The sequence below is a fragment of the Gracilinanus agilis genome, chromosome 2, assembly GCF_016433145.1.
Source record: "Gracilinanus agilis isolate LMUSP501 chromosome 2, AgileGrace, whole genome shotgun sequence".
NCBI lineage: Eukaryota > Metazoa > Chordata > Mammalia > Didelphimorphia > Didelphidae > Gracilinanus > Gracilinanus agilis.
The window spans coordinates 408,905,767-408,920,910 of record NC_058131.1 but is presented as its reverse complement, the minus strand read 5'-3'; the positions used below and the strand labels follow the sequence as shown (position 1 = coordinate 408,920,910).

General features: G+C 33.2%; 1 protein-coding gene across 1 annotated transcript in view; it reads left to right on the top strand.

Moving 5' to 3' along the window:
• Positions 1 to 15,144, top strand: part of ATG2B (autophagy related 2B) — a 132,580-nt gene that overhangs the window by 55,203 nt on the left and 62,233 nt on the right. Inside the window, exons 8-14 of the mRNA XM_044659899.1 lie at positions 3,324 to 3,478; positions 3,573 to 3,681; positions 4,390 to 4,651; positions 5,399 to 5,549; positions 7,176 to 7,268; positions 7,488 to 7,676; positions 13,924 to 14,197. Of these exons, the coding sequence (XP_044515834.1) occupies positions 3,324 to 3,478; positions 3,573 to 3,681; positions 4,390 to 4,651; positions 5,399 to 5,549; positions 7,176 to 7,268; positions 7,488 to 7,676; positions 13,924 to 14,197 (1,233 nt within the window). The remainder of the gene's footprint in view (positions 1 to 3,323; positions 3,479 to 3,572; positions 3,682 to 4,389; positions 4,652 to 5,398; positions 5,550 to 7,175; positions 7,269 to 7,487; positions 7,677 to 13,923; positions 14,198 to 15,144) is intronic.

The following is a 15,144-nucleotide window of genomic DNA, read 5'->3' as shown; positions in this document are numbered from 1 at the left end:
GGATACAAAGCAAATATGAAAATATCTGTTCTCAAGGGTAGGAATTATATTCTTGAGGTTGAAATAGCGTATATATACATACGAAAATGGTTTCTTGAGTGAATGGCCTCAATTTTTTTCAATCAACTGTGAGACCAATTCCTTAAATGAGAGAAAGAATGGAAAGATATATGGGAGATTTGAGAAAAAAGAATATTTGAAATACTTACTAGGTTTAGTATTGAATCAGTGAGGGCCCAGTTGAGAAGGGATAATATATAAAGTGACTATATTTTAAAGAAAAACAACTTTGAAAAATCTACGGACTCTTATCAGTGCCCAGTGACCAACCACTACTCCAGAGGTCTAGTCATAAGTCATGCTATTTACTTGCTCATCAAGAGGTGTGATGGATAGGAGATGTAGAATGAAATATATATTTTTGGGCATACCTAGTATATGAATTGTTTGGACTATGTTTTTTTGTTGATGTTTTTTAAAATTCATCTGCTTATTTGCTAAAAGGGAGATTTAAAAAAATTCTAGAGTAGGATTTGAGTGGAGGAAAGGAGAAAAGAGGCTTAAGTGATTGAAATGTCAAAAAAAGAAGAAATATTAATAGGTCATTGAAATGTTTATCGTAATGCACAGAAGAGAATAGGTGGTTTATTTTGGCATATGCATATGAGAGGGATGACTTTAAAGTGAACATTTTCAAATAATATGCTTTTTAAAAAGGCAAGCAGCTTGTAATGAAGATTTATGGTTTTATAAACAATCCTCTTTTTTTTTTTGTTTTTTATATAGTGTCCCAGAAGTCTTAGTTCAGTTTTAAGTTAATAAGCTTAAAACTAAAGCCAATAGGCTTAAACCAAACTGAGACTTCTGGTATACCCTGTTATAAATGTTCATATTAATTGATGTTTATCAAGTACAGAGAACTAAAAAAATTTTAGATAGATTTTTTAGTGCATTCATTAAGCATGGTGTAATGACTTCTAGTTCTGTTCTGCAGCAAATAACAGTTAAATTAGGACTCTGGTCCTTATTTTTCATAAAGTTTATTAGTATTTACTTGGATAGGCAAAGGTAGAGAGTTAGAAGAAAAACCTATTCTAGCTAGCCATGTGGTTGCTCCCAACATGAACTCTCTCAATTACCTTCTTCTTGTCCAGTCACCAGAAAAATAGAGAGCAAACACTTCCTGAACCGTTGCTTTCCTTCATTTATATTCAGATCAAGTTCAGAATCATATCTGGGATCAAATGCGTAGGCCACAGTCCCATGACCCATGCTTGGTGACATAGACTCATGCAGATGCATGTGAATTGTATTATCCAGAAGGGGGGAAAGGGAAGAGCTTTTCTCACACGATACCTCCTTTGATTCTTTGGGAGACCAGCATGTTAAAATCACCACACTTGGTGTTTTCTAGGAGATTAATATGTCAGGTCTCCCCAGTGAATCAAAGTGGGGAATTGTGTGAAGGATACCCTCTCCCAGGATCATGCATGGGGTCCTACCTGTGTCCCTGTGCTCCTTGTTACATCATTTACTGTGGGTTATGTGACTGAGTCTGATCTGGACATGATTGAATTTGACCCAGAAGGGAGAGGGAGATTAAAAGGGTATAGAGGAGGAAATAGCCTCTCTCTTTCTCTGCAGTGACTGGCCAAGAAGAAGAGAGAGCCATGTTGAGACACCCACATGGCTAGCTAGAATTGGCTTTTTCTCTCTATCTCTCTGCCTTTACCTATCAAAGTAATTCGAATACACTTTTATAAAATTCTAAAGAACCAAGTCTTTTAAATTCTACTCTTATAAGCACATGTCTAGGAATAAAGGAAGAGGATTATAGAAGAATTCAGGATTGAGTTTTAGCAAGGCATGAGACCAGGGAATAATTATGAGTTTAGGAATAGAAGATATTGTAGAGTTGAATTGGTTCACCAAGGAGTTGAGTTTGAGAAAGGAGGAGAGTGTGTAGCCAAAACAGGAGTTATGGCCTGGTAGAGATAGGATTAGTGAGGATAGGAGGTGATGATTAGGATGAAGAATAATTTTAAAGTTGTAAGGCAAAGGGAGAGATGAACTGACAAAGGAATTTTGTAGTTTTGTAGACAAAGGAATCCAGAAATGAAAACTATTTGTGACGCATGAGAAGGTAACGATCTTGGTATGTAGCTGAGGTAGAATGAAGGAATAGGGCATGGGAGTGTAGGAGACTGAAAATCTATGGTGTTAGGGCATTGAAGGAACATCAGCATGTAAGAAATGTGATAGATGAAGGCAGGGATTGGATTGGAAAAGGTAACTATGAGGCACTAAACTCATTTAGAAGGGAAGGAGAATGTCCTGGGAGTCTAGATAATGGCCATTAGGATTTGGATTGGGTGTTTAATTTGGATATCATGAACATGAAAAGAAGGTAGATTGTTAAGTGGTGGCAGTTACAAGAGAGGAAGTGGTTATGTGGAGCAAGAAATAGTTCCTAATAATCATTGGGACCAATGATTTAGGGAATATGAGAGAAAATAAAGCTAATGCTGAAAAGGATGACTGGAAATTCACTGTTTAGAGTGTAAGAAGATGAAAAAAATGAGAAAAAGAGAGATTTAAGATGAAGTTTTGTTAATTATAGAACAGTAATTCCATAAGTAAAATGGAATGAATGGGCATATCTGGAGTGGGGCACTTGGGAGCAATGGATAGTAAAGTTGAAGTGGTTGGGAATGAGGGTTTGGATATATGAGGCTAGGGAGAGAAGATGTTCTTTAGTATTTTGGGGGTTCATTACTGAGATGGGGAAATTAAGAAGGTTAGCATATATTTAGCAATAAGGGAATGAACTCAGGCAGAGTATCAGTGAATGGGGAGAAGTCTTTTCAATCAAAGAAAGCAGATGATTAGAAATTTCAGGGTTATCCTTCAGAGTTGTTTGTTCTACCCTTCTTGTGTCCTAAGCTGCTTCTCTTCAGGCATGGACTTGGCCTTGCAAAAGCCTATGTTAATAGTAATGCTAAAAGACCTAGAAGATGACATGAGTCATTTCCAGTGGATCTTCTGAGGAAGCTTTATGGGAGGTATTTGATAGGAATTGCACTGCATGAGAAGGAATAGATGAGTTGCTATCTCCATTGATAGAATCCTTGTTCTACTGAACTGTTGAATTATTTTTTCTGTCTTGCTAAAGTGTTTCTCAAGTACAAATAAGTTGTTATACTTTTTGTAGTAATGTACATTTCTAATCTTCAACCTGCAGGATCATTTGAAATGTGCCACTTAATTTAAAAATTAGATCATGTGCATTTACGATGAAATTAACATAGTATATTTTTTCCCAGAAGAAGAAGTTTTCTTCTCCATGGCTGATATGGATATGTCCCATAGTCTCTCATCTCTTCCTCCTCTTGGAGATCCCCCAAATATGGATCTTGATCTCTCCTTAACTAGTACATTCACAAATACTCCAGCAGGATCTCCATTGAGTGCCACTGTGGTAAATTATAACTTATTCTGGTTATTGTGTTCTTGTTACTGTGTTCTTTCAAATTTATGCATTTTTGTCCTGCAACTGTGTTTTTCTATTATAGCTTCAGCCAACTTGGGGTGACTTTCTTGATCAGCATAAAGAGGAACAACCAATCAAAGGACCTCCATTTTCATCCAACTTAATTCACCAAACTTCTTTACGAAGGACTTGTAAGTAAAAATAAGTGGTTTTTTTTCCATTTATTCGTCCTTCATAATAATCTTCCTGTTGAAAACCTTTTATTTTCTTTACAAATTGCTGCTTTCATGTTTTCACCATAATACAAAATGCTAGTTTAGGGAATTCAGTATACTGTAATTTATGAAGAAAATGAAGCAGCTGATCTATCATTTGTATGTTAACATAGAACTCTTAAATATTAATATTTTTATTGAAAACATACACCATAAAAAGTTAAATTTTATTATTATAGTGCAGGAGTCTTAACCATCTGATTTTTGTTTTACTGTTTATACTTTCTTTGAAAGAGAACCTCAGGTTTCTTCTCTGCAAAATTTAATTGAAATAAACACAAGGCATAAAGGAAGATTTGGTGAGCAGATTTTGGTTAATCTTTAACTTTTTTCAATACTTTTTTTAAAATTGCAAAAGCCTTGTTCACACATTTACTCCTGTAACATATTCTTTCCTACTTCAAGTATCAAGGACCCTGGATATGAGATACAGATGGATAACTGAATTTCTTTTCTCTTTAAAAAACATATGTATATATATTTCCTGACGTTATTTAAACTGCTGTGATAACCTTATTTTTTAAGTTATTACATGAGTAAATGTTTTACAAAACTTGATGTTATATATTGCTACTGAAAATTAAATTTATAGGGAATAATTTGAAACTTATTTGTGTGTTTCAGCTCTTCCTTCCAGATCTGTTTCACTGGATGAATCCAGACCTGAACTTATTTTTAGATTAGCTGTGGGAACTTTTTCAGCCTCAGTACTTCACATCGATCCTTTATCACCACCTGAAACTTCTCTGAACCTTAATCCATTGACTTCAATGGCATTGTATTTCTTTACTTGCATAGAAAAGATTGATCCAGTAAAATTTCTGGCACATGATTTTGCATCCTTCAGAGAAGTATTTGCAGAGGCTTGCTCCCATGACCATCTTAGGTACATGTAGTTTCTGAATTTTTGCTATTGAAGTAAGTAAAGAAGTAGTGACTTTTTAAAGTAACTGTTGTGACTTATTACAGTTCATATTTTAAGCCCAACCTTTAAATGTAAATGAATGGAAAGTGAATGTTATAATGTTCTTTATGTATATCAGAATCTAGCATATTTGGGTTTTTCAGGAAAAAAAGTTGTATAATTATAAGACGGGATTTAGAATTTTCTGGTCTCTTCCATAACTTGGTATTATGCTAACCCTATTTTAAGTGTCATTCTGGATGCTTTGTTACCATTCAAATTAGTAGTCTGTAGTTCTTGCTACTTAGTGTAATGGGCAAAATGGTACAGAGTTAGTGGAAGAAGCAAAAAAGTGATGTCTTTATCTATCCTATCTCTGATAATGATTGTTAAGTTGCAAGCATCAGGAAGCAATTTTTTATTCTGTGAAAAAAATAGTTAATATTTTATCTTTACATTTAACATCTTGAGGAATGTTACCAATGATAGCTATAAACTATCAGACATGGCATTATATTTTGGTAAATGACATTCATATAGTTCTTGCCCTTAAGGAGCTTGCAATTCAGTAGGTGAGGGAGGAAGACTACTTATATACCTATGAGGCAGATGATGTAAAAGAGGAATAAGACAAAGACTGTTGAGGCTCAGTGGTGTGAAGGATCAGAAATAGGAATGAGTGTTCTTATGTAGGTGTATTCTTTCAAATGTTATATTTTTTTGCAACAGATTTATTGGTACGGGTATCAAAATATCCTATGAACAAAGACAAAGATCGGCTTCTCAGTATTTTAGTACTGATATGTCAGTTGGACAAATGGAGCTTTTGGAATGCTTATTTCCTACTGATTCTCATACTGTTTCTACACATTACACGGAGGTAATGATGATTTTATTTTGACACTTTTTCTCTTAAGCTTTGAAAAGTTTATAGACATCAAAAAATTTTTTTTCAGAGATGTATAGCATGTATAAAAGAATTAGTACACTTTTGTTAAAATATGTATGTTATAATGTATTTTAATGTAAGTTTTTAAGGGAAATCATAAGAATCTACAAAAGTTTTTCATTGAATTTCCTTATTTCTGCTTGTCAGATGGGATAAAATAGATTTTTATGTCATTTATCTTCAAGATAGCATTAGCTTTAATCAAATTTTTAGAATGTAGTTATGGGCATATATCATAGTATTGAGAACTACTAGGAGTCTACCCAGAGCATCTTAACCTGAGATCCTTCTTAACCAAAGAATGATTATATTAAATATATTGTTCAAAATAATTCTAATTTTGGGGGTAGCTAGGTAGCTCAGTGGATTGAGAGCCAGGCCTAGAGACAGGAGGTCCTAGGTTCAAATATGACCTCAGACACTTCCCAGCTGTGTGACCCTGGGCAAGTCACTTGACCCCCATTGCTTACCCTTACCACTCTTCTGCCTTGGAGCCAATATTGACTCCAAGTCGGAAGGCAAGGGCCTAAAAAAATAAATAAAATGTCTAATTCTTCATCGTTGTACAAGAGATGACTGAGTTCTTGAGCTGGAGCTGGAGCTCCACCTATGGCAAGTCCCACCAATCTTTAAATATGATCTAGGCATGTACTTTGTGCCAAATCTAAGAACCAGCTTAAGTTTAGAGATGTTAAACACTAGAGGGTTGGCTATCAGATGTTAAATTTTTTTGCAACACTAACTTTTTAAATGATCTATTAAGGCCTGGAGGGTTTAAGTTCTATATCAATAAAAGTAGAAGGATAAACTGTGTGGATGAAGTCAGATCCATGAAGTATCAAAGTACGGAATCAAAATTATTTGCTTACATATCATTTTATAGGGGTCGGCAACCTTTTTGGCTGTGAGAGCCATAAACGCCACATTTTTTAAAATGTAATTTCGTGAGAGCTGTACAGTGCTCACAGTGCGGGCTCCTGTAACAGTGCCTGAAAAAAAATGACTTTATGGCTCCTTCAGAAAGAGCCATATCTGACCCTCAAAAGAGCCAGATATGGCTTGAGAGCCATATGTTGCTGAACCCTGCTTTTTACAAAGCACTTTACTCTGTGAGGTAGATAGTATATGATTTTTTTTACTGATGATGCTCAGAGACATTGAATGACTTTATCATGGTTACACAGTGAGTAACAGCAAGGCTGAGAAACAAATGAGGACATCTTACTGCTAGCCTTCTATTCTTCCTACCACACTATGCTGCCTTTTAAAGTAGGGCAAATGATTTAGAAAAGAAATACAGTCTTTCACAATTTAATGCATAAATTCAGTACTATGTTAGTAGTTTAGATACTGTGTTCACACTTTTCATTTGGCTACTATTAGCTTTCCTTTTGTAGTTTTTGAAAAGATAATTTCTAGAGTTATTTTCTTATAATGAGAAATAATGAAGAATCTGAGAAATAGTTTATTCTGTGATACTTTAGAAAAACTAGTAAAAGATTTCAGGATAAATATCATTCTTATTTAAATATTTAATATTAGTGCTTTTATTTTTAGCTTTTAAGGTTTCATTCCAAAAAAGGAAGTGATTTACACCCCCCTACATGTCTTCAGCTTCATTATAAACATTCTGATAATAGAGGACCCCAGGTAAGTTTTACTTTTGAGTTAATACCACATATTATTTTTCAACTTTTGAAATAGAGAATTATTGGACTTCTTATATGTGCCTTTCTCTTGTGTTTTATTTTATTTGGATGAAATAATATTTGTAAAATGCTTTGCAAACCTTAAATCAACTCTATACATGCTAGAGATTTTTATTATTACTATTATTATTTTAATTAATATTAATATTTCCTTTTTTAGGGCAGTCAAGCACGACTTAGTTCGGTTCCTCAGAAAGCAGAATTACATATCAAATTAAATCCAGTGTTTTGTGAACTCGATATTAGTATTGTGGATAGATTAAATTCCTTGCTTCAACCACAGAAACTTACCACAGTGGAGATGATGGCTTCTCATATGTATACATCTTATAACAAGCACATAAGTCTGGTACGTGTCAGTGCAAATATATCAATTATACTCAGAACCAACCTCAACTGTCTTTTATGAAGATACGGGAATTTCTTGGCTCATGCAAATACTGCTTTACACAACATTAATATAGATCAGCAGCTGTTCTGCAACTAATAATCTTAGGGGCACAGAAAGGTTGTGTCTTCTCTAGGATCATGTGGTCAGTATATTCCAGAGACCATTGAATCCAAACAGGTCTTCCTCACTTTAAGCCTGACTATCCACTACTGTCATGTCTGATGTTATAATCATGATCTTTTCATCTTCTACCAGCAAATCAAATGTGAACAAAGTGATATTTGATAACTTAATTCCCTGGAAAACAAAATAATTTGATCAATCAAGAGTTGTACAACTGATGGACTGAGAGTAGACACGTTAAGTCGGGTTCAGGGAAATATAGGTATCCCTTCCACATTTGTTGTGTAATTTATAACCATGAGAATGGAAATCAAAGTCTCCAAGCCATGAAGAAATAGGCTTATTTGGAGAGGGCTGGTCTCCCAATAAAGCAGGACTTCTGGTCAAGACCAAAAGACCCCAAGCACTGTGAGAGACATTCCTATATACCCCAAAGAACATCAAAATTTTTATACCAAGTTAAAAATAATCCAAGACCATGTTAAAAATAGATGTGGATTGGTTGAAGTAGTCAGGAAATACTTTTGATTGGTAGAAGTCACTTGATATACAATGGGAGAGTGGGGGAACCTGAACCCTACTTTCTAAGCTTGATGAGATGACTAGGCTAAGGAGTTGGTGCCAGGCCCCAAAGCGCGGCAAAAGCCTGATGATGTATACTAGGGCGTATACAGAGGTGAAGGGGTATCACCAGACTTCTAACTAAGGCAAAAGCCTCTATGCTAATGAAGAATCAGTCACAAGTTCAAGACCATGATTGCTGAGGGTGCACTTTGAAGGGTGAGGTGGACACTAAGGCCTATGCTAAAGCAATTATTTACTTAATTCAAAATCTTAATACTTATACTAAAGTAATCATAAAAGACCTACTAAGATCATCACTTATGCTAACATTATTTAACTATCTTAGAATTATAATTATGATTATCTAAAGACTATTGCTAACATTAAAATCTAATCCTCATATAAGGGGGTGAGGAATTTTTCTCTCTCACATTGCAACATTCCCCATTGCAGTTTTGATATATTGCAGGCCAGTATAAGAAATTCATTGGGAATTTTTTTGGAGTTTTGTGGAAGCATTAGGTGACATGTGAAGGCCAGCAGATGACACAGAAAAAGTTTAGAAACTCATTTTTATTTAACATAGAACTATGTATAGGCTTTGATTACATACTTCACCCAAATTTTGTAAGAAGTTATTGTAAACACTGCATCAAAGAAAAAGGAAAAATTCAGACTTCTTGGTATAAAAGGAAAGTGAAAACATGTATGGGAATTTTTCTAGAATGTGGGAGTGTTGTGCCCCTAACCCCTGTGATGTGGAAGAGATACCTATATGTGAATAAATTCTCTATTGCTATAAATTTTTTAGTAATATATTTTTATTTAGAAGGCTATCCTGACAGCTCTCTTAGGTCAGTGTTCTTTATCATTCCTTGTCATTAATTTTTGTTTAATCAAGAATCCTAGAACAAGGCATTTGTTTGCCCAGTATTAGGTGAGGTTTGACAATTTTGCCCTTTGTGTCTTATTGTCCATTAAAGGCTCTTATCCTTCCTTCTAACTTATGTAACTTTACAGAATAAAATAAAATGTCTGTGACATTAAAAGCTGAATTTTCTGTTGGTAAAATATGAACCTTTATAAAAATGATATGGACAAAAGTGTCAGAATAAGAGGACCTAGATGGAGCAAGATGGTACCTGCACTTTTGTGATCAGAGATCCATGGAAGCATAAGTATTTAAAAAGTGTCTCTTGTTTTGTCCCTCTGTTTACCTATCTCTAGTGCCAGATCAAATCCTAAATGACTAATGGCTATTTGTAATACAGATTTCAATAGTTATCAGCTATAGGCTAGTGATATGGGAAGACCTTTTGTGAGTATTAGATTATGATGTTCATTTTCTAAAAGTAGGATAGGAATAGAGGACAGTATTGAAATGGAATTAAATAGAGAGTTAATGAGAATGAATATTAAAAAGAAAATATATAAGGGAAAGACTTAAGAGCCAAGAGATGAGAACCAGGTAGACTTAAAACCTAATGTTCATCCTGATGTAGAAGTTTTAAGGGTTTTGATATTTCTTAAATGATTAAAAAAATGGAATTGATTTTGGTTGTGTGGTTCTTTTCCTTGCATATCTTTTGTTGGTGATATACATCTTGTAATACTGAAAAGGAATTTTATTTCAAATTGTTCAAAAATTCATTTGTCTATAACCAGTAATTTAAAAAGGGTTTTCTGGATAAATTTTACTGATATTTTTATTCCTTTTAAAAAAACAACAGAAAAGTGTGGTGCTTAGATTTATTTAATAGTATCTATACCCATTTCCAAGCTAAAACAAATACAGTCAATAGATTTAAATTCCATTTAAAAATACTGCTTGTGTTGGATTTTTAATTTCGTTTTAGTAGTTTTGTGATATTAACATTGCATTCTTCTTTAGTACGCAAAATTAATGGATGACTAAATCCTTTATACAAAACTGAATTTATGAAATATGAGCAGGGAATACTTGAATGAGTTTTTTTTTTTTTAAACTCTTACCTTCCATCTTGGAGTCAATACTGTGTATTGGCTCCAAGGCAGAAGAGTGGTAATGGCTAGGCAATGGGGGTCAAGTGACTTGCCCAGGGTCACACAGCTGGGAAGTATCTGAGGCCAGATTTGAACCTAGGACCTCCCATCTCTAAGCCTGACTCTCAATCCACTGAGCTACCCAGCTGTCCCCAAATGAGCATTTTTTGAAATTGATTTAAAATGTTTTTATAATAAATTAGAAAATCATCAGCAAACCAGCATTTCCATATATAGAGAAGAGCAGAAAAAGAGGATTATGCATGAAACTATCAATCTTTTCTTTACACCTTTAAAATATGTGTGTATATGTATGATTTAACATGAGAGCACCAACATTACCTTTCTTACATGTGCTTGCTTTGAATTTCTTTCTACTCTTCTATTTTTTAAATACTACATTGGCATATTTTTTGTCTTTTTTCTTTTTTCCCTATTACACATACTCTCCTTCCAAATTGTGCACTCCATAAGGAAATAAAAGTCATCTCTTATAACTTATAAGTATAGTAAAACAAAAATATATATAAAAATGAATATCTTATTTTGTACCTCCATTCTATCACTTTTCAACCAAGAGATAGGGACTGTTTCATCAGAGTTTTCCATTATTTTAAAGTTTGTTTTTCTTTACATTGTTTTAGTCAGTATATACACTTTTCTTCTGGTTCTGTTCACTTATTCTGGAAGAATTCGTAGCAGTCTTCTAAGTTTCTCTGAATCTGTCTATAGCATAGCAATATTTCATTACATTTGTATGCCATTATTTGTTCAGCTATTTCCAAATTGATGTACACAAGATTCCAATTCTTTGTTAAAATAAAAAGGGCTTCTATCTAAGTATTTTTGTATATGTGGGCTCTTTCTCTTTTTCTTTGATCTCTTTGGAATATTTTGGCAAATGGTGATGTCACTGAGTCAAAGGGTACAGGTTAGCAGCTTTTGGAGTATAATTCCTAATTGATTTTTCAACAGGCATTATTGTCCTCTTACAGACCCTTTACAATTGTCTTTTTCCTTTTTTGTCAATAAAGTGAATGTGAGGTAGAGTTTCTTGAGTAGTTTTTAATGTCTTTATATTATTATTAATAATTGGAGGACTTTACTTGTGTGATTATTGATAACTTGTATTCTTTCTCTTGAAAGCTGCCTGTGTAAAAAAAAATTAAATGAGGGATCACATGCCTCTCATAGCTCTGGATAAAAGAGATAGAGGCAATTATAAGAGATAAAATATAAAATTTGATTGCTTCAAATTGAAAAGCTTCTGTGACGACATTAATGCATCTAGGATAAGAAGGGTATTAGGAAAAAATAAGATATTTAAACAGTTAACAAATACCTGTAACACTAGTGACTGTTCCCCAAAAGATATGAGAAGAACTGTAAAGCAGTTTCAACCACATGAAAAAATGCTTCAAATCACTAATAAATTAGAGAAATACAAATCAAAACAATCCTGAGGTTTCACCTTACAGTTTATAAAAATGACAGTAGACAATGTTGGAGAGGTTGTGGAAAGACGAGCACACTGATATTTTGTTGATGAAGCTATGAAGTGGTAGATATATTTTAGAAAGCTATTCGGAATTATTCCATATCCTTTGAACCTGAATCTTGAGCTGAGTCTTGAAGTATGGGGAAAAAGTCATATATTTTGGAGGTCAGAAGAATGTATTTGAGGCATGACAGATGAGCAGTACAAAGGCAAAAATGGGAGATGGAATGATATGTGTGAGGAACAACAAAAAGATCTATTTGGCTGGACTATAGAATACAATAAAAAGATTAATGTGTAATTAAAGAGGGAAAGTAGATTGGGACCCAGTTGGTGATGGGCTTTAAAAGCCAAATGAAGCGTGTTGTCTTCTATAGTCAATAGGGAACCCCTGAAGTTTGAGTAAGGGAAGTGATATGATCACTAGGGTGATACTTTTGGTAATACTTAGTGTTTTTAGGAATCCATTTTACAAACTTTGTTGACCCAAAGTGGCTTAGTATTTTATATTCTTTCACCAGAATACATAAGTTTCTGTGATTCGTAAGATGTTACTTAACAAAAAATTACTCCTTGTTTTCCTAATTACTCTGTTGTTATTACAATAATGTTAGGCTCGTGTATAGAAGCCCTGAGATAACTGGAAAAGAAAGTCACAAAAAACCTGGTTCAGAATATGTTGTGCTATTTGTGTAGCACTTTTACTCTTTTCTGGGGGATATCCCATCCTCTTGATGAAAGAGGAAGTGAAAGTTGACAGTATTATGACTTTCTAGTTTTTCCATGCAGAAGGGAGATATGTTTAGCCAAAAGTAGGTTTCCCCAGTAACAGTTTAAAAAACAAGTGACAATGGGAATGATGTTGAACGTCACAGTTAAAAATAATTTGCGTTGTTCTTCCCATCTACCTTTGATTTTTCTGGAAAAATAAATTGGAATCCTATAACTTTTAAAACCAGAAAACACTTCCCAAAGTACTATTTAATTGTGAGAAAAAATATTGTTGACGAGTCATTTGGTACAAATATACTTATTTACTGGCACATTTAAAAAATATTCAGAACCCAAGTAATTTTTTTCCCCACATTTAATCATAAAAAAGTTTATAGTGTAGTTAAGAATCATGGGATTAGCCATTAAGATAACAAAAACATTTTATCATATTTCTAAGTAGAGTGCAGATATGAAGAGTGGCTAAATGATAAATTTTAAATAGTTCATCTTAACTTTCTGTTGAGTAGCATTTTGTTTCTTATCACTGCAACATGATTGGTTATTCCTTCTTAGGAAAACCTGTGAAATTGAGCTTTCATAGATTATGACTAATTTTTAACTATTTATAATTGTGTACTATTAAAATTCATGTTCTTCTATTTTTCTTTTTAAAATAAAAACCCCCTACCTTCCATTCTTGAAATCGATTTTGTATATTAGTTCTAAGGCAGAAAAGTGGAAAAGGACTCTTGATTCCAAGAAGGAAGGTAAGGGTTTAAAAAAAAAAAAAGTGGTAAAGACTAGGCAATGGGAGTTTAAGTGATTTGCCTAGGGTCATATAACTAGGAAGTGTCGGAGGCCAGATTTGAAGCCAGGATCTCCTGTCTCTAGTCCTGGTTCTCAAGCCACTGAGACATCTAACTGCTCCCAATTCAGATTCATTTCACATTTTAAAGCCCTATTTAATTTTCAACTTAGATATATATTGTGCTTATTTTGTGAAGTCTTTGGCATTCAGTTTTGTTAATTTTTGTTTTAATTTTTTACATTAGGTATTATTTTTTCTCATTACTTTATGATTCTGATTTTTGCCATGATTTATCAAACTGTTTAAGTAATTAAATCTCTCAAATATCATACTAGTAATTAATGATATGCAATAGAATATCTTTTTGAAAAGTAATACTCAATTGCAGTATTTTAAGTATAATTTCATATTACCTTCATTTATGTCCATTAGTTGAATTAATATTTAACATTTCAAAAAATATTTTTGTATTCCAGCATAAAGCCTTCACAGAAGTTTTTCTGGATGATTCACATACGCCTCCAAATTGTCAAATATCAGTACAAGTCACTACACCAGCATTAAGCCTTGCTGTTCGCTTCCCAATACCTGATCTTCGATCAGATCAGGAAAGAGGACCTTGGTTTAAGAAGTCCCTTCAAAAGGAAATCCTTCATTTAGAATTCACCAATATGGAATTTAAGACAGAATTCATAGGAGGATCATCTCCAGAGCAAATTAAATTGGAACTTACTTTTAGAGAGCTATTTGGTAAGATTTTAATATACTAGGCAATCTAAAACTGTGGTGAAAAAAAGTTTATCTAAAAAATGCTTCCAAAATTTTCTCCTCTCCAATATTTTATTAAAGTATGCAATAAAGATAATAGATGTTTGTTATAGCAAAAGGATTTCCTTTTAGGCAGCAACATTATAGCAGATTTTTACTGAATTCTTTGACATGTTTATTTTCTTTAGCAATAGGCAGTGATTCAGCCTATAAAATTGTAGGACAAAGCTGGCTTATTGATGGCAATTCAGTTCAACTTAATTTTATATTGTCTGCCCTATTGGAGTTTTTTAAAAACAATTTTCATTTAAAAAATAAAGATTTTTAAACTGATGTTAAGAGACTTTCATAGCAGATCAGAATCTACATAGATCTTAAGATTTTACCTAGTAGAATTTCCAGATTATTTTCTTAGACTTAACCCATCATCCTGCTATTGCCTTCCTGCCCTTGCCCAAAATTTGTCATAATTTCTCACTGAGATCTTTTAATGCCTCCCCTCCCCTTTTCCCAACTTCAGTGGCTTTATTTTTCTCTTTTACAAGAATTCAGGGACTTCACTTTGAGTACTCTTGGTAATCTCATGGTTTAGTGGAAATAAATTATAATTCTTCCTCTAAAAAGTAAAAAAAGACTTGATTCCTATAACTTTAGTTTAACGGAGCCTTCTGTTTTCAAATATAATTTATAAGTACTAGTAAAAACAAACAAGAAACAAGTTCTGTAATTTAAATTTTTATATATGTGATTTGTGATTTACAAAGTCTTATTAGCTTAGCTGCTAAAACATTTTAAAATAAATTTCTGAAGGATATAATAATAAAATAATTTTATTTAAGGATAATAATTTTGCTCTTGGAAAAATTCTAGATATTTAAACTTTTCTTATTGATGTAAGAGTAGACTTGTATTTAATAAAACTTATTTTC